General features: G+C 39.1%; 1 protein-coding gene across 1 annotated transcript; it reads right to left on the bottom strand.

Annotated features, from left to right (window-relative positions):
* Positions 1-479: 479 nt before the first annotated feature.
* Positions 480-19,985, bottom strand: LOC132156513 (uncharacterized). The gene is made up of 16 exons (XM_059565486.1): positions 19,064-19,985; positions 18,897-18,947; positions 13,977-14,074; positions 13,710-13,839; positions 13,463-13,512; positions 12,720-12,831; positions 12,166-12,324; positions 11,954-12,071; positions 11,772-11,833; positions 11,528-11,653; positions 11,040-11,119; positions 10,773-10,919; positions 10,130-10,326; positions 8,490-8,619; positions 5,692-5,876; positions 480-954 (listed from the first exon to the last, which is right to left on the bottom strand). Exons 1-16 carry the CDS (start codon positions 19,839-19,841, stop codon positions 792-794), a joined length of 2,586 nt encoding a protein of 861 aa, XP_059421469.1. The 5' UTR covers positions 19,842-19,985; the 3' UTR covers positions 480-791.
* Positions 19,986-20,655: the final 670 nt, after the last annotated feature.

Raw genomic sequence — 20,655 nt, 5'->3', positions numbered from 1 at the left:
ATAGTGTAATTCACTTCCACTACATCAGTAATAGCACAACTTGTTTCCTCGAGACTTTCTTCAACTCCCACAGTTAGATTCACATGACCACATAATTCCACCACAAAGGTCAAGAGGTCATGGGTCAGGTCACCTTCCTCCATTTGCAGGACCCACATGCCAGCTAGAATGCCCAGTCTTTTATTAATAGGCTTACAATGAAACCCACAAGGTTCAACCACAAGACCGGATACACGGGGTCCACAGAGGCATCAAGATGGGGGGTTAAACCAGCACATGTGTCACACTTTAGTGTGTGGCTCTCCTTTAACACTAATCTTTAAATCTATTATAAACACTACTAAAATGTCAGGATATGTCAAGATAAAATCTTTGACAGGGAAATATATATTTATTATACAACTTGACCTTCATGGTTGAATGCAATTTAGAATTTAAAATGCCCTTTTCACATGCAATTGCCATTTTTTATTAACAGTTTTTGACTGATCCACCCATTAATTGAGACTATGGCTTTAACATTTGTATAAACCCGAAAACATGAAGTCACCCAAAAAATGAAACTGCCCCGAAATGACCCAAAGACTGTAATGCAGGGTGAATATATAACCCTCTTCTCAAGACAAATGTCATTAAGGTAATAAGTGGGATAAAACATAAAATATGACCAATTCAGGTGTGTCTGAATGTGTTCCTCCAGTAAGACAGGAAATAAAGTATTAATCTGGACAGTGTTTAGTTGGTTGACATTGCTTGATGTTTCTGCAGCATTTGTATGTCCTGTTGATCCCTCACAGCAGAAATCTGTCTGAAGTGGAGGCAGATGGGTCTTCCTGTGGAATTTCTTGGGCCAGCTGGCGAAGAACAACAATGTGGGCAGTGTGTGTCTTAAGCATCAACTCCAACTCATCCTCACTGCTCCTCAAGACGTTCACTCCGTTAACCTCCACCAGCCTGAAACATACACACACATTCTCAGAACAACAACACTTACAGCAGTGCCATGTACCTATTTTATAAAGGGATCATTGGGTACCATTGGGCACTATTTCCTTTTACCAAAAAGCAGTTTCTTAACAAAAGTTTCAAAAGTCTAGTTATATAGTTTTTGATATAGGGAGAACACAAAATCCAAATCTTGACAGCTCTGACATCTTGATAGGTCAATTTGCTTTGTTAATTTTAAAGACATGGAACACAAACACATACATGCATACATCAATATATATTTTATATGTGTGTGTGTGTATCCGAGATTGGGTTTCCTCCTTTGTGATGCTTTGCCAGGTCTTTACTGGAGGTGACTTTAGTTGTTGTTTGTTTGTGGGTCTTTCTGCCTTTAGTTTTGATGTCAAGCACCAATCGGGTTGAGATCAGGAGATTGACTTGGTCATTGCATAATCTTCCACTTTTTTACCTTCAAAAACTCCTGGGTTGCTTTTGCTGTTTTGGGTCATCATCCATTTGTACAATGAAGCGCCACCCAATCAACTTTGCTCCATTTGACTGAATCAAATCATTCAGTCACTTGTGTATCTCTGTACACGTCATCACTAAACATCAGTAACCAAGTGCCACTAGAAGCCATGCATGCTCATGCCAACACACTGCTCCACCATGTTTCAGAGGTAATGTGAAACATGGTGGCACTGCTGGCCTCCTGTCGGCAATGGCATGTCCCCCTTCGGCCAGAGCTGGCCATGTGTGGCAATGACAGCACGGCGGGGATCTGGCAAACAACACGAGGGCCGATTGTTGATGGGAGGAGTGTGGCCCAGATCAGTCCAGTGATATGTGGCCCAAATCAGGCTAAGATCTGGCAGCATATTATGTGACCCATGATAAAGAGGATAAATAGAAAATTGCATGATAATGGTTAAATGATCACAGACATTTTGATGAAGTGTAGTATTGTTAAAATGTAGTCTTTGAAATGGCAAGTCAAAACAGAATGAAACATTATCATTAAAAAATTAAGCAAATCAGTCAAGTGCATTAAACTGCACTTAATTATAATTTTGTTAAATTTTATATTATTATTCTTGGTACAAATAATCTTAGAATCCTTACATGAAAAGAAAGAGAGAGAGAGTATTTAACCGTTATCATGTAATATTTATTTGGTTTACTGTGGGGGCACACACTGATCTATAACAGAGAGTGGGGGCACATAATTTTTATTAGTATGCTGTCATGCACAAGCATGAAATAAAATGATCTTGAAAGTATTTTATTTTTATTTAAATCCTGTATCCATTTGATACTTGGTGTGAGGAACAGATCCAAATTCAAACCGCATGCATTGGCGATATGTATTTCCTTCCTCTATAGCTATAGTAACTATTTAAAAATGTGCAGTTAAGAAGTTTTACAACAAGTTTACGGCAGCGATATCAAACGCTCAATGGCTCTCGTCGGTTTCTTGCGACGGAGATTACGACATGCCGTGTTTCCGGTGATGCGTGTTTTGAATGAGAAACCAGGGGGGCAGGGTTTCATATTTTATTGAAGCAGCCCTGGGCGCCGCCATTGGCTAGTGGACCCCCACCTGCTGTTTGCATTCCATTGACTCCCATTAATTTTTGCGTCACTTTGACAGCGAATAACTTTACATCTGAGATGTTTAAAGACTCCATTTGTCCATTAATTATTTCTAAAGAAACACGAAAATGTATAAAAGGCTCCATTACCTTGTATCTTACGTTATGACCCCGTAGAAGCAGTTTTTGTAAAATAAATAGGCTAACGATTGCGTCATAACCTGCGACTCTCTGTCACACAGTAGAGAAATTACCTTATGGACAGGAGGAGAAGCCCGCAGACAATCTTTTACTGTCTATGAGGCAATCAGGTACTGTCTATGAGGCAATCGGGGGGACGTGGAGGCATGAAGTCAAGGGAGATAATTAATCAGAATACTTTTTTGCTCCTGTTCACGCTCGCCTTCTCTGCAAGATTCGGTGGGTGATTCAGATTTCTCTTGGCACAGCGATTAGAAGACTTACAGGTTGCTCACGTGACATCTACGTCATCAAGCTAAGTTTGAGTCTGCGCAGTACGCTCGACCCCCAGGAAGTGCGTGCTTCTAATTGACTTCACTTGTCTCCATTGAATCCAATGGGGACGGTGTGTCCATTTCTTTTACTGTCTATGTGAGAAACGCGCGCCTTGAGGGAGTGGATCGGGATAGTATTTTCAGCATTTAACAAATTAAATTATGCCCTGCTCCTCACACTACTATTATATTTTGCCAGAGGGGACTGCAACTGCAATGCATCGTCATTTGGACTACTGTGGTACTGCTCTTTGTCACATCTGTAATAAATTATTATGATTAAGTTACATGTGTCTATCTGTTACATTTCTCTTATAGACTGTATACTTTATATTCTCACTCTTTATTGGTTGATTTGTTCTTTATTAAAATAAATAGAAAAACCAATGCAATATGTTTCTTTATTGCACAGTTACATTATGTGTGGGTTTTGAGTCAGATTTTCTATTCAGTTTAATGTACTTTATTGGCATAGTTTGTGTCTACATTAAAGCATGTCATAAATTGATGGCCCGCGTGAATCCATTCGGGCCGGATCTGGGCTGACACTGCTTGCTGTCTGGGTTGGGTCTGGGCTATATAAGGCTCAGGTGTGGCTCAGATTTGGGGATTCTGGTTTACTTAAGGCTGAGAATTGGCACCAATAATAAAACCTGTTTTGGCCCAGATCAGGGCCAGCTAAGGCTAATTAACTGGCTGAGATTCGGGCCGAGTCTTTAATCCAGTTCTGTGCCACTTCCGGGCCGCCATTCTTTGCGGTACTTAGGCCGAGAGAAAAGTCATTGTATGGCCTAGATCTGGGCCGGAAGACATTTGCTATGTGGGATACATTTTTCTTCCTGTCATTCTGGTACAGGTTGATCTTAATTTCAGGCATCCAAAGAATGCTTTTCCAGAAGTGGTTTGGCCTTTTTAAAATGTGTTTTGAAAAAGTCTAATCTGGCCTTGTTTGCACCTTGTGGTTTACGGCAGCGATATCAAACGCTCAATGGCTCTCGTCGGTTTCTTGCAACGGAGATTACGACATGCCGTGTTTCCGGTGATGCGTGTTTTGAATGAGAAACCAGGGGGGCAGGGTTTCATATTTTATTGAAGCAGCCCTGGGCGCCGCCATTGGCTAGTGGACCCCCACCTGCTGTTTGCATTCCATTGACTCCCATTCAGAACCCTCTGTATTTGTATTTGAAGTCTTCTCTTGATTGTAGACTTTGACAGCGACACATCAACCTCCTGGAGAGTGTTCTTTACTTGGCTGGATGTTGTGAAAGGGATCCTCCGATCATCCACCTCTGTTGTCCTCCGTGGAGGTCCAAGCCATTTTATGTTTCTGAGCTCACTAGTGCATAATTTTGTTTTCTCAGAATGTACCAAACTGTTGATTTGGCCACTCCTAATGTTCCTGCTATCTCTCTAATGGATCGGTATTGTTTTTGAAGCCTAACAATTGTCTGTTTCAATTGCATGGAGAGCTCCTTTGAGCGCATTAAGTGGGAACAGAGCGACAGCTTCCGAATGCAAAGGGCACATCAACTCCAGGCATTTTACCTGCTTAACTGGTATAGAAAAATTAAAGACTAGTCTATGAAACAGCTTTTGAGTTGAGAATACCCTCAAATTAAAGCTCAAAATGTGCACTTTAAGTTGATATTGATTATATAACTGTTACTTGAATATGTTTTGGTCAGAAGCTAAAATAATAAAAAAATGTGTCTCTGTCCAAATACTTGGACTTGATTGTATCTATATATGGAAACAGCATCTGTGAAAAATAATAAAGGGATTTTAAAAAATCTTGGATCACATGAAAAACCATTTTTAAGCCTGTTAATTGTTTTTGCATTCATCAGCTTTTATTTAATGCAATGTGTTTCTGAAAATAGGAAAATGACTATTGTTCACTGACTGTGAAAAGAGTTTTGCCAGAGGTTTGGCAATTAACTACCAAAAACATGCATGGTACTCAGATGCCCTTTTTCCATTCTTATGTTTTGCCCCTCCCTCCCTCCCTCCCTCCCTCCCTGTTACTCGTCCAAGACTTAATTGTGCGTATGTACATGTGCTTGCTTGTATATAGTTATACGCTCTGTAAAAAACCTAGCTCACAAATTGAATATTTAAACTGCATGGCCATGTATTATCCATGTTTTTATCTGTTCCTTGTGCATAGACGTCCAGGTTTTACATTTCAGTGTTTTCTTGTTATGCTCCCTGTCTCCTAAAAATTTCCATAGCAACAGGGGAAAAACACAAGAGCTGATGGAACCTCTGTGATCCTCTCTGTTCTTAAAGGCTGGAAAATTTGGGATGTCCCTTGGCATGTTTTATGAAGGGCCAATTAGAGGCTTAATTCATCAAAACATCTGCTGCACTGAAATGACCTCTTTGATCTCACATTCTTTCACATTTCATTTGTTTTTAAGACTATGACCCAAAGGTTACGGTTGGTGGAAAGAATAGATCACCCAAAAATGGTGTTCCAGTTTTCATTTTTTGGGTGAATTGTTCCTTTAAAGTTTTCTGTAACATTATGGTGCAGGTAAAGAAAAGCTTGAAAACAGAACACTAAAAATATTATTAATCTAGATTCAAACATTCATTAAAATATGTTTTTTTAAATGAATTGTGATGACAATTACCTGTCATTCAGGCAGAGATTAGCACCCTCACTATGTACCACTATCAGCCCCTGGCCCTCTACCCAGTCCACAGAGAAACCGTAATGACCGTCTGGGTCTGCTTTCACTTGGGTGGCCACCAGCATGACAGGAGACTGCAAAGAGACCAGCTGAGTCAGAGTAGGGCTCTTCCTCTCAGCTTTCTCCTGCAGAAAAAAAAAAAAAAAACTTTTGAACAAGCATCAAAAGCAGTGTATAGCTGGCGGCTCACCTCAGTGAGACACTGCTCTCATTTTATAGTAAACGAAGTAGAGAGTCAAAGGATCTGTCCTTGAAATAACACTTTTAAAAGTGTGAAGTGTTAAAGCTGACAGCCTCCAATCATCTGACTGCTGTAGAGAAAACAAGTTTCATTATTTGAGGAGTAAGCGGGATTTGAAATTAAGTTGTCAACACACATACTAATGGCATGTGAATTTGGAGAGAACATTCCATGAATAAAAAATAAATAAAAAAATAATGGGTGTAGAAACAATTTCCAGTCAAAAATTGCAAGCAAATTTCACAGACACAACAAATTAAATGTGAAATCAATTTTTAAATAGAAAATGATTAATTTCTTGTAAAACATACACCCAAAAATCTAATTATTTTAACAGTGTGCTCATTAAACTCTGTTTTTTGTATTATTTCCTGTCCTTTTTTTCAGACTTGTCTGTTTCTTATAAGGCATAAAACAGGGAAAATGTAATATCTTTAAAATACAGTATAAATGTATATACAAAATGGGCAAGTCAAAAAGGTCACTGAAGGGGCCAAAACATGTCATGACTCACGATGACTAATGAGTCAATCACTGGTAAACATGCAGGATCACATAAACCCACACCCCCCAACCAATAGCTGAGACAGAGACTGAATACAGGAAATGAGTGAAAAGATGGATGCAGAGTGATCAGATTTCTCTGAAAATGCAGCAGAAAGGCGAGGTGAGGGCTCGAGTCTCCTAGCGTGTGAATGCCCTGCGGCAAAGGCTACTGAGCCTCTCCCCAGACAGGGGCACCAGACAGCTCACTCACACAGGAAACCCCACTGTAGAAATGTTTAGGAGCCCTTATCACCCCACTGTTTGGATCCCCTAGGGCAGGCCACATAGCTTGGGCCTCGCTTAATTATTTAAGAGAAGCAGCAAAAGGGCAGGTACTTAAGAATGAATCATTTTGGTCAACTTTCATTTGCTCGTATGTCATCCTAACCTGTTAATGGAGTGACATGAGGGGAACGCTACAGCAAACAGAAACGAGAGCAAGCTAAACAATGGAAATACAGAATATAACTTGGCAACTGTCTTTTAAACCGTAGAGGATTGGGAGGTGCTGCGCGAAGAACAATCGGTTGAGAAACAGGCACACCTTCAGAAATCCCCTAACTCTTATGAGATGGGAGAGGAAGCCATGCCAAGCCCCGGATTGTAGGATTGTGTTTCGCATGAGAAAGGCTTCCGGACTTGGTTAGAAAAGCGTGGCTGGTATTAATGATATAAGTGAGGCACTGTCAGTTACAATAACGGATTCGCAGGGCCCCGGAGTGTAGTGTTGCATGCAGTAAAATGGCAACCTCAAGATGGACTATAAATGCTGCCACAACTATTAGCCACTGGGCCTCTTAGCCGCCAGTGCAGCTCAACACGGTGACCGCCAAGACATCGGGAAGAGGGAACAATCAAAGTGAGCCCAACTACTGGGAGCTTGGCCACAATTGCAGTATCTCGACCACCTTTCCCATGAGAATAGTGAAACCTAATCCGAGTCTGCAACCAAGACTGCATCTCTGGCCTGAAGGGAAATTAAGTGTATTGCAATTTAAATAAAAAAGAGAAGATTAGAAACGGTTTGGGCCATATTATTTAGAGGGGCTTTCCCCTAAATCCCTGTATTTTAGTTTGAGACCCCACGTTTGCTGCTACATTAGTTTTCGCTCTATTTCAACAACTCCTCCCCTCCCTCTTCCTGTCTTTTCTGATGTACTGCAGTCGCGACGGATCACGGAGATTAGAGGCGATGATGAAATATTTCCTTATTGTCAGATAATCTAGGGAAAATAAATGTCAGCCTGCTCCTTATTAGGGCCTAGGCTTGTATTAGTTCCCAGACTGCTCTGTGTCCTGACCTGTGCCTTTCCCTTGATTAGGTCATATGATAAACATTAGCGCCACTGCCTTTTTCCCACCAGCTCAGCACCTAAAGACTGTGGCCTGAGGGCGGCAACGTGACACGCTCTTTCTTGCAAAGCCCCGGTCGGCATGTGTCCATTCATGGCACCTCGTAAGGTCTTTACCGATGAGATGAAAGTGCTGCTTTTAGAGGATGGAGGTGGGAAAAGAATCACAGGTAGCATTTCATGTCATCCTGGCTTTTGAAAAATTTGTGGCGTTGGTGCCAAAGACTTAATGTTTTGGTGACTATTATTGTGAAATGACAATCAATTTGCTTCCCATGAAGATTTGTTTAAAAAGTTTGAAACATGGCAAAAGGAAAAACAGATGTAACGTATATGTTACGAGAAAAGCTTCAGGACTTTATGGCGATTAACTGTGTTAATTTTTCCCCTAAATGTTTTTGTATGTCCAACAAAGTGCTTGCATATTGGGAAAAGCCAAGACTGTAATGCTCACATTAGTACCATATGTTCAGCCTAATTTAAATGTGGTCTAAAATAATAACTCCTGGCCTGCGTTCACATGTCAGCACTATATCATTTTATACTGCACCAGGAAACTCTGAAAACCTTGAGAAACTAGATCGGGGTTCCAATCTCACCTTGGCCTGTGTCTTCTCCAGAACTTCACGCAGGTGAACCACCTGTCGATTGAGGTGGACTAGTGTGATCTCGTCTTTAAACACCTGGCAGTTTAGCCTCATCTTCTCCAAAAGTCGGACCTCTGATGGCCTGAGGAGTAAACAAACACAAGCTGCTCCCTTGAGCTCTCTTAAAGGAATAGTTCCCCTTAAAATGGCCATACTGAGAATTTGTATCCCCATAATGACTTAAATTTTGGACTGTTCTTCACACAAAGCCATTGTACAGCTTCAGAAAACCTGGAATATAGTGCTCATGTTACAGTATATGGACCAGTTTTATGATACGTTTATTGTTTCAAGCAGTTTGGACCTTGAAAGCCCCTCTTTACATACAGAAGAGTTTATATATATATATATATATATATATACTCTCCTAAAAATGAACCTCTTATATTCAGAAAACAGAAAGCCTTAAGGGTTTGGAACAACATTGGAGTAAATTATGACAACATTTTATTTTTAGAGAACTATTCCTGTTAGCTTTGTCTTGGATTAGGAAGCTCATCTGAACAGACTTCCAATGTTCTGTCACTTTATGTCAAAGATTAGGCTTTTTTATTATTCTGCGGCTCGATCTTAAATAAATGTAAGCGGTCTAAACCTCTCATGTTCTCAGACCCAGATATCTTAGATTAATGTCATCCAAAACCCCTGAAACTTGAAAGATTTGTTTGCATTTTTGCTGGGGAAATGGCCAAGCACTTGAAGGACATAACGTAACAAAAAACAATAAGCCTTCAACTTAAGTGGCTTATCAGGTAATTAATGAGGACTTGGACATATTGATTCATGATGGTATTTTCTCACACCCTTATCCATTCCTGCTTTCAATCTGTTCAGCTCGAAAAGATGTCAGAATAAATCAAAGGCCGTAATGCTGAGAAAAAGCAGGAAACTACTGGGTGAGACCCACACTGGCTTTTTCCTCAAACACCCTCTCTTTATTTGCACACCTCATAAATTAAACAGGTATGGATTCTCATTTTGCAAAGGTAACTGTTTTCATATGATAAGGCTGGTCCTCCAAAATTCAGCTTTTTGTGTAAAAAAAAGAATATTATGAAACATAACGGTGAGTAAATAATGACAAAATTGTAATTTTGGGGCAAACTATTCCTTTAAACATTGTCAGAACCATAAATGTGATGTTAAGAAATGACATTGTTAAGATGTTAAGAAATGACATTAAACATTGGCATGATGGGGTCCAGTCATAAGGTGGACTAGAGACCGCTTTCTCAGCACACAGGAAATAAGGAAGGATTTGTAGAGTACCCATTACCCTCATCCAAATGACCTTCAGCACTGAAGCCACAGAAAAATAAACTGTAAACAGAGCATCAAAAATCACAGGATGTACTATACACTCTCTACAAGTAAATTACACTAAGGGCATCGAAAACCAGCTCTGATCATCAGTTCTTCCAGCCTTTTCTTCTGGAAGACGGAACACATCATTATCCATAAAGACCAATGCATTAATGAACAGTTCCTGTGATAATCCCATATAATTACCCAATGGCTCTGTATTAACCTCCAGAACATTCAATTCTGATTTATTCTATTTATTATATTCTATGGTAAGAGCATTTACTTACTTATTCTTCTGCTCTGGTGCAGTGTTAAGATTGTCCCTGAGTGTTTGAAGGCTCTGTCTTTTCTTCTGCAGACTGTCCTGGGCCTCACTGAGAAGCCTCTTCACTTCAAAGCTGTCTGTTTGCACTGCATCCATCTCCCCCTCCATCTTCTTCAGCTCTGAACAGAAGGCTACCAGACCATGGTAAAGCTCCTGAACCTGGTTATCAAACAGACACAGATCAGCTAAAAGCAATAGTGGAAAACAGTTAGATTTTTTTCCCTTAATGTAGGTTTATTTTTGCAAGTCTATTTCTGTGTAAGATCATACCTTTAAATTTCAGCTACAAAAAAATAAATAAAAGCTGTTTAAAATTTCAACTGCCCAGGAAAAAAAAGATGCAGTTCATTGAATACACACAGACCCTGTGATGACATGCTCCACAACTAGACACAATTCTAAAATATTAGTTTCATGACAAAATTCTCAATAATTCTTCTTAATTTAAGAGGGTTTTGAATTAGAAACCAAGAAGAAATCCATTACTAGAGAAAAAAGGTTTTGCATAGTTAGAGTTTTAACTCAAAAAACCTATAGTTCCCTGTGTGACAACCAGCCCCACAGTTTTTTTTACAATGGTGAAACAGAAGACAGGATGTATTTACCTGTATGATGACGTTTTGAAGGGAGGCCACCTGTTGATTTAGCTCTTGAATCTTCCCAGTGTTGTTTAGCAGGTTTTTGCTCTGAATATTGTCAGTGGTACAAATTATGTTGTTATCTGATGAAAAACGACCTGCTTTCTGTGATTCCTACAAGTTTTGAGAGGCAAAAGTTTCATCTGAAATTAAATAATTTTATCTCCTAAGACCGTTTTGTTTGTGTTTTTTACTACATTTAAATACTCAGCTAAAACATGCAATTCTGTCTACCTTCCTATATAGGTGAAGCTCCATTAGTCTCGTCTCTGAGCCAGGCAAATCTCCAATCTGCTGCTCAGGGAGGAACTCATCTGAAAAACGTGGAAAAATAGAGACGGTATGTAAAAGTAAATTCACTGTGTAAATTCCAGAGCACTTACAAGCCACAAGCCATATATGATTCTCTCCAAACGCAAGACTAAATGGCTGATCTTTTCCAAAGAAGACAAATGAAAAAGCCTTAAAAATAATACAATAAATTGAGCATAAGTCAGATTGATTTGATACATTTTTAATACATTCTCTCCAAGGATTTTATGTGTGTGTATGCATTATCCCAAAGGACACACTAATGAACATGCTAGGCAAATACCCATCATTATTTTACAATGTGCTTTACTGTAAGTAATATACAAGTATTGCATTTTACATGATTCTTACAAAGACATATGCACATAGATATTTTACAGTACTCCTTTTGCTTTTTTTATATACAAAACCTTCGCTGCTTTTCAGGTTGAAGTGATCTTTGTCTTCATTAATTCCCAGCATCCTCAGACAGGACTCCACCACTTTCCCCACACTTGTCTCTTTGGGTGTCCTTAAATGTACTGTTCGATCTGACACTAAATCAAAATAACAGACAGACATAGGTTTTATTAGATATAGGTTTTATAAATATTATTTTTTTAAATGATATGCTGAAATGTTACATGGAACGAAATCGCATGGACAGAATTTTACCATTGACTGTGATTTCAATGAGATGCGAGTTTTTCTGAAATCTTGCATTTTGTTCTTTCTGTCTGTGAGAGAGAACAGGATACATATTCAGGTCAAACTGTAAATACTGTTATGAAAATGTAATTTTGGTAATGATTTGTGATTATGGAGTGCTTTACATTCTACATAAAAGGATGATCTACCTGAATTTGAATGAACATTGGTTCATATTGATGCTGCTAACTTGAGGAGAAGATTTTGACTTGGTCATAGAAACCAAAGCTGCTGTGAATTTCTCAACATTGTGTGGACCAAATCTTTCTTTTTGGGGTAAAGAAAACAAGTTAGGTACCAGAAGTTTGCAGACAAAGTAGTTAGATGTGGACTCAAACAGTTCATGGTTGTATTATGGTACCAAGAAGGGAGTCGAGTCTTTGGGTGGTGGAGTTTGGTGGGTGTAACTCATGGTAAATGGCAGACAGCAGCCTCTCTCTCTCCTCCAGATTGGACACTTGAAGGATTTCGAGGGTGTTGAGATCAATAGAAGCGATGTGAGATCCACTGAACTCTGCCTCTGTATGGTTTGATTCACCCAAAGCCACAACATTATTATTAACATCTTTTTAAACTGTTGCTTATGATAAATAACACTAATAGATCTCTAAAATAGCTCTTTATTGGTTTGAATATGTTACAAACAGGCCTTGCAAATCATTAGCTAGAGATGATAAAAGTCTCCATGGTGTTGTATTAGCTAGCAAATGTTGTTTTTCCTCTCTTTTTAAGTTGGTGCATAGAAATACATTTTAAGCTGATGCAATAACTTAAAAGGGCAAATGAGTAAGTAATACATAATCTGAAAAGTTATTGGTTTGCGGCTATGAATTTGTCTCTTTGAATGTTTGGTGAATTTAAACATTTAAAAAGGGTGGGAATATGACAAAAACAAATGTGCAAACTGTACTTTACCTCTAATGAAGGGCAGGCATTTCTGTAGACCAATATTACTAAACCACTGGCAAACCTCCTCAGTGTTCAGCTCTGCTAAAGATTTGGCTCTTTGGTACCCATTAGAATCCCACTAAATACAAAGAGATACAATCAAACACATACAAATGAAGTTCTCAACCTGCATGTATGTATACACATAATTTGAAATACATTTTTATGAACATACCCTTGCACGTTCACAGAGAACTAACGCAATGAAAGATGTGTCCACACAAAAAAATACCAATTTAGGACATTCCCCCTTGAAAGACTTCGTGTCTTTTTTTTTTTTTTTACCATGGAGAATTTTCTGCACTCCTATGAAAGATTCAGAATGAGTGTACTTGTGTATATCCTACAACTGTGTATGCTCTGACTGCACATCAGAATGAGGGGTATTTTTAATTTTCAAGTGTGAAACTGTATGTACTTTTACAAAATGGCTATACTTTTCCAATGCCTATACTATTTTACTGACTTTGACATTTCAGAAGGTCAGTGGGGTTATAAAAATAAGTTTATGTTCAAAATTATGTAGGAAAAAACCCATGTCTATTGACTTGACTCAAATCCAAAAATCATGAGACATGCTCTGAGGCATCTTACATAATGTGAATGAGCAAAACTGCATTATCATCAAAACCAAAACTACTTGAGAAACTGAAGCAGAAAATTAAAAAGAGAATATTTTTCAGTCTTACACACAAGAAAAATGGCCTTACCTTCACTACACTTTTTCCATTGTGGTCTTTGGACTGAGGAATGTACGATGCTGGGAAGAGGAAAAATAACAGGTCTAGCTGGTGGACCATTTTAGGAATCCTATTCACCAGCAAAGCTTGGTACTGGTTAAGATATTTAATCCAGAAAACCTGTCTGATTACACTAGTTAAAATGTCTAGTGGGAAGCCTCTACACAGCCTTTGTAAATCAGGCAATGGGTCACAATATAAGGTCACATCACATTACCAACAGTTATCCTCCTTTGGCGTGGGGATTCCTCATCTTCAAGGATTTCATCTCTTTCTTGACATGTGGAGTGAAAGGTATGACTTCTTGGCACCCTATCGCCCAAACTACAGGACCTAGTGGCAGGTTTCTGTGACAGGATGACAAACAAGAGCCTTCGTACATGTAAAACCCTTTTAAATGATATATTCTGTGTGAAATCTAGATTTTGTTAATGGGTTATATTAAACAGGTACCATTTGTAAAGGTAATACTGAGTGATTTTACCTTTTGGTGTGTTAACATGCTTATCTTACTGCTCAGCGGTAGTAGCCTCAACTCTTCCTTTAGGAACTCATGGCTGCAGTCATTCTTGCTCAGGTCATCTAAATGAGTAAAACAACACATCACCAAGATGTCAGCACAATTTAGCAGATGTACTCTGAAATGATGGGAAAGAACTTTTGGATCCGGAGAAGCCCAATCTCTGTCTGGGTCATAGAGTCCATCTCTGGGAAACAAAACAAGTAAAACTTCAAGCTAACATGGGAAAAATTGGTCCCAAACTCAAGTCTGGACAAACCAGAGCTCCATATTTGGTGTATTGTGCTCTGTGGAACACACTTGAAAGCTTGGTTGGAATTTGTGTCAAATTAATAATGTCAGCCGGAAACAGCTACTTAATCTCTGTATGCTAGTGCTAATACTTGAGCTATTAATGTTCAGGAAGGAATGAAAGCATTTTCTTTTCTCTATGATTGTTTTTACACGAGCTCTGTGGCATCAGTCATCATTGATTTATCATGAGCATTGTTTGCACACTCTGTAAATACATGCCAACACACAGCAAACCACACTGCGATACAGTGGGATATTGCAAAACTAGGCTGACAGTGAAAAGGACAAGCCAGGGACTGTCTGGCCAGTGGCATACTTTAGTGACCAGTGACATGCTATGTTTTCCCACAGACAGCAGACATTCTAACATTCCCACAACCGCACTGCTTTCTGAACCCCCTCCCTTTCCTTCATAAAAAAAGCGGAAAAACAAACAAGTGCTGGGAATTGACACACTGAAAAGATGGTCTTAAGTCCTGTCAAAAGTCTACTCTCTGATCCCTGTTGATTCTGCATAACAGGGAGCCGTATGTGTTTGCCATCAGTGCCAGGTTTGAACAGTACATTGCGCAATTCATTAGTTAAATATTAAGTGGAACGGTATATCTTAGAGATCTGTATTTTTGGCCTATAGATTCATCAGTTATGCAATACATATTCCACACAATCAAAACAATCCTAAAACATCATAGATAAACTGATCTTTCACACAATCTATATCTGGATTTCCTTACTGGGAGACCTCAGACATTCGAGATATATAACTGGCAATAACTGGTCTGGCGCCATCATGCTGAGCACTGGAACCCCACAGGGCTGTTGTTGAAACTAATGACTCACGACTATACTGCCAAACACAGTACAAACCACATCATCAAGTTCAGGGATGACATCGCAGCAGAGGGCCTCATCAGCGACAACGATGAGTCAGAATGGAGCATCTAGTAGACTGCTGTGCAAAAAAAGAATTTGTCTCTAAATGTTGACAAAACAAACTGACACTGCAATGACCACCTCCCAATGCACATAATTGGGTCTTCTGTAGAGACAGTCAGAATGGAAACGTTTCTGTTTCTGCACATCACGTTCCACCTCACTAGCCAAAAAAGCACAGCAGCATCTATCTGTGCAGTGAGGAGGAGGGCAAACATCCCCCCACCCATTTTTACCACATTCTGCATAGAAACAATTGTAAGCATTCTAACAACATGGTTTGGAAATTGCAATGATTCAGACCACAAGGCCCTGCAATGCCTTGTAAAAACAGCTGAGAGAATTATTGGAAGCTCCCTCCCTCCCATATCAGACATTTGCCACAAAGTGTGTGTAAACAGGACCTAGAGTATCACATAAGACCCCATTCGTCCCGCCAGTGAACTCTCTGACCCATAAAAAAGGCATACTAGATAACCAACAGAAAGATTTGACAGACTGCAACAGTTTTTTTCCATTAAAGCTCCCCAATGCCCTGACACTTACATAAAATTGAGTTAGCACATCTACAATGACACAGTTTGACTATTTCAGCATCTACTTAATGTGGATACGCAACAGCGAGTACACATGTCAGCAGTGTGGATGCACTTCTCCATAACCAAAAAAATGATGCTTGAGAAGCAATATGTAAATTTGTTCTGCTGAAATATAAAGATGAGATAAGTTCATGCCATTTTTACTAATACCAGTTCTCTGCAGTACAATTGTATTATTATAATTTCTGCTACTGTTACCAGTGCATTATTTGCATTGCATTGTCAAGGTCCAAAGGATGTTGGTTAATCAGGGTCTGTACCTGTTCATTGGAGAATTGTAAGATTTATTTGTTCAATCAATTACCATTCAGCCATAATCCTTTGAAAACTAAATTTTTTTATATGTACTGCTGGCTTTCCAAAAGCAATAATACTGTGACGGTTGTTGAGCAAGGCAAATAGGGCTGACTGTGTGAATAAGTAGTAATTCTTTGGCTAAAGTTAATTCAATTGTGGACAGTGGTGGGAAATTAGCTTTCTTAACATAAAATTACCATGTAAACTCAACTCAAACATCTCTTTTTGTGGAAACTGAATTAGGCAAAGCCTAATAAAATTAGACATATCAACCACAACTGAATCACTTACAGTTAAATACTAGCTTGAAATTGCATGCTAAATGGTTAACATTTTTTGTACTTTAAGTCATGCATGACGATGACAGAAAGCACACTAAACAACCAGCTAAATAATTTTTCTGACTGCAACGAAAAAGAAATGACATTTATTGTTGACTCAAGTCTTCAGTGTCGTCTCTATAAGTTGCACTACAAGCTTGGTAAAATGTATTTAATTTTATACTTTTGAAATGACAATGAATGTGATGACAAGCAAGAGGAAGGGGGAGTGACTTCCTTCTAGAGCAATTAAACTGTGAGATTAATTTGACCTTTAAACTGACATTCAGAAATGGTCCAACTTCCTAGACTAATTATGTGAAACTGTCCAAACAAGATTTATTTATTTTTTTACTTAAGTTAAGCCCTATCAACTACATCTATTCAGATCGTAATTATGAAAAAAAGGAAACAGTGTCTCAGCCTTTTTAGTTCCCAGACAAGGCCAAAACTGGGCAACTGTGCGGTGCAGTCGGCCCTCTGACAGCCTCTGGTCGTTCTAGACAGTGAACAGGAAGATGATATGTGCAAAGACTGCCCCGAGATTGCAGGGAAAACTCAGTAAATCCAAGGACTTAACATAGGTCAAGATCTGAGGGAACCAACAACGAAATCTCACTTCAGGAGAATAAAACATATATCTACTGCAGTCCAACACATTCTCCTCCCTGCAAACAGCCAGTAAATTGCAAAATGGATTAATGGAAAACCGCATGGTCGAGGGAGGTAGAGGTACAGATATTTGGAGGATCAGAGCGAGAGCGGCCTTTGGGATCGTGGGAAGTATCTAGGTCTTTCTGCCCTGCCAGCTGTTTCCACAGGGCCCCACTGTACTCTGGACCAGTGTGAAACACAGCACCAGAGAATACAGTTTCCTCTAAAGCAAACTCACTGAACTTTCAGAAGAGTGAATTATGAAGAAACACATTTAAATGTCAATTGATTTAGGGCTGCCCCGAAAACGGAACTGTGTTGTCAGCATAAGGTGTACCAATGGTGTAGTAAAACAACAACAGAAAAAAAGAATAACGAACACTGAGAAAGACTCATTCATAGAAGATCTGTGGCAACTTCTTAAAAATGTCTGCAACAACTGTGTCAAGGTTTCTAACTGGAATACAATGCTTGGGAACAGGTCATATGGCTTCACGCTGGGGAATCTTGGGATAAATATCTACAAAAGCCGCCATTTGCCACAGCATAGACACCTTTGTCCTAAACAGATTAGCCTTTGGTCACAGAATGGCGCCTCATGGGTGTCGTTTCTCTAGACCAAACAATAAAAGTAAGGAACAACAGCTCACTTCACCAAAGGGTCTAAATATCTTTGCTGTGAGGAGTTACTTTGTGCATGATGAGACCTGCACAGTGGCATGTCCACCCACACCCTCTGCCCTTTCTATAGAAAACCACACCTGGATGAGGACATGAGTAAAATCGTCTAAAAATGAATGAGTCACAAGAGACAAGTTTTCAGCATTTCAGAAAAAATATGCAGATTATGAACAATTCAGACTCTTTTAGATTTCTGACTCATTGAAAAAAAACTGTGATATCAAAGGTAACATAATTGTTACCTATCTTCCTTGAAATATATGTAGATGTATACGCACCATAATTTTTCTGTTGTTACATTAAATTCTCAAATTTTTTCATTCCCCCCTCTCTCTAATGATACAGCACATTCCACCAATACAGAGCACTTTAGTGTTCCATTAGGTTTTTTTAATACACGACATTCATTATTTGCTTGGATTTGTGCAGCTAGTCAGTTAACAACGGCTCCGTGTAGTAAAAGCTGCTCTATGTGAAATCACGCACCTGATGGAATTTGCCACTGATTAGAGAACCGGCTTTACTGACAAGATGTGCATTAATCATCGGCCGATATATATATTGTGCACCCCTAAACATTAAACACACAACCCCATTTTTTGTTATGAGAACTATAAGATGAAGAACTGTTTAATATATAAATATGTCCAATATCAAAATTGCCTATTAAACACATCTCATTTAAAATTGATTGTACTCATTTTTTTATTTTATTTTGCCATAGTTTTTGTATTTTAAGTCATATTTAAAATAACTCGATTTGCAATACACCTACTTCCACAGAGAGGAAATCAAAAAAACCACTTGGTTAAGCATTTCTTGCCCTGTCTTGCAAAATATTCATAAAAAATTGCCATATAAGACATCAGCTTTACAATATTTGCCAAGCTACTACAATCTATCACACTTTGTTGTCTTGTTTTGCTTAAAACAACAGTTAAATATGCAAAATAGACTAATAAAATACAGACTGTTTATGGTAATAAAAAAGAATCACTATGTATGGTATATTATATATTAAAAGTGCATAGGTCCTCAAAAACTTGCATAGTTTCCAGGCACTGAAGACTACTGTGAAGACTCATCACAAATCAAAGCAGACTCACCCAGATTATGTTCAGTGAACTGCAGCAAACTGATTCCAGGATTGAGGCTTCCTGACAATGTAAACACAAGAGTGTCTATTTCAGAATGTATCATGACTAAAGCAAAACTACTCTCCAGTCATGTTCAAATGTGCCACTGGCCTAATCACATCGCTGAAGCCTCTTACTTTTTCGTGGGTATTCAGGAAGAGGGGGTACATGAAAGGTGCTACGCAGGAAGTGGATTGTAGACTTGTCTATGGTCTTCTTCTTGGCTGTTTCTTCTTCTGGAGGCTCCAATTGTGGATGTTCTTCATCTTCGGTCTTATGATTACCTTTAGACTCCAAGTCTTGATCTACATCTTCCTCGCTCTCTTGCTCTCCCATAGCAGCACTGCCAATACTGTCCACTCCTTCGCTGCCTGATGTTTGCTGCAGACTGTCGTCTTCTGAGTTTATGTCAAAGAACTGGTCATCATCTATTACGTCGGAAGGTGTCGGAGGTATGAGGTTAATGACTGGTGGAGTAAGAAGACTACCATCTCCAACATTAGTGCTGCTAGAACCGTACAGCAGAGAGTCAACAGTAGAGTCGTCCTCACTGTTCTGGATAACTCTAGACTGAAGCGGTAAAGAGGAGAGTGGTGCGAGCTTCTTCTTCAGAGCTGCTCTTTGGCACATGGACACAGAACTAGCAGAACGGCCCATGGAGATCTGCTGAGGTGGACTGCAGTGCTCAACTTCCGAAAGGCTAAATCCAGGGTTGTCTATTCCCAAATCTTCAACAACGATAAGGATGTTCTCTTCATCCACAACTGCTTTGGGATTCTGTGACCTTTCCTGATTGTACTCCAAGTGGTCGTTCCCACCCGTCTTGAAGCAGGAGCAACACAGGAACCTTTGTACAACACCAATGGTGTTTTCTAGCCTCGAATTTCGGTTATCCGCATGCATTGCCATGTCCATCTCTACTTCCTCCCAATTCCCTGATGTTCACCAAAAGCCCTTCTGACACTCAGTCCCAGAAGAAACTAAAAGTCTGAGGATCACACAGGGATAAACATAGCGTTCTCACCTCTATCACCTACACCTTAAACAAAAGGAAAACAGACCCCCTTAAAACATCATTATGCAAACCTCTCTCACTGCAACCCTTCTAGCAGTAAAAAAAAATCCTCTGTAGATTGTTGCTTAGCAGTGGCCTGAAAGAGAATAGGATGAGGCTTTATGCTTTGGCTCAGATGAATACTTGAGATGAATGCTAGTTTCAATTAAGGGCCTTTCATATGGAAAGTACTAAGGACACTGCTCTACCCTCAAAGAGATGTGTGAATAAAATTAAGAGCAGACCTGACCTTACCTGTGTGAATATAGAAAAATACAGTTAATTTAACACTGTATGAAACTATATGATAAACTTTAGTTACAGTACATCTGTGAAATCGGTTCCACCTACAAAGTTGCTGTGTTTTGCTAAGCTATCCTGCTAATGCTAAGCATTCAGGATCTCCTGATACCCTAGGAAGTTACTAAGAATAAACACAGTTTGTCTGGTTATTCTTCTCCTTCATTTGATCATTTTGAGTTATTATTGCAAAAAAAAAAAGTTTAAACAACATTTAGCAATAGCTCAGTGGTAATTGCACCAGGTTTTATTTTGGGAATAAGGTGCACTCTATAATGAGCAGGCGTGTTTACATGAAAATAAATTACAATGACTTAATTTGAATATTTTACTAATATTTTAGCACATCTGGCTAAACTGGACTGCAGGAAGTTT

This window comes from Carassius carassius, chromosome 14 (assembly GCF_963082965.1).
Source record: "Carassius carassius chromosome 14, fCarCar2.1, whole genome shotgun sequence".
NCBI classification, from domain to species: domain Eukaryota; kingdom Metazoa; phylum Chordata; class Actinopteri; order Cypriniformes; family Cyprinidae; genus Carassius; species Carassius carassius.
The sequence above is the reverse complement of the archived record's forward strand: the minus strand, read 5'-3'. Positions and strand labels throughout refer to the sequence as shown.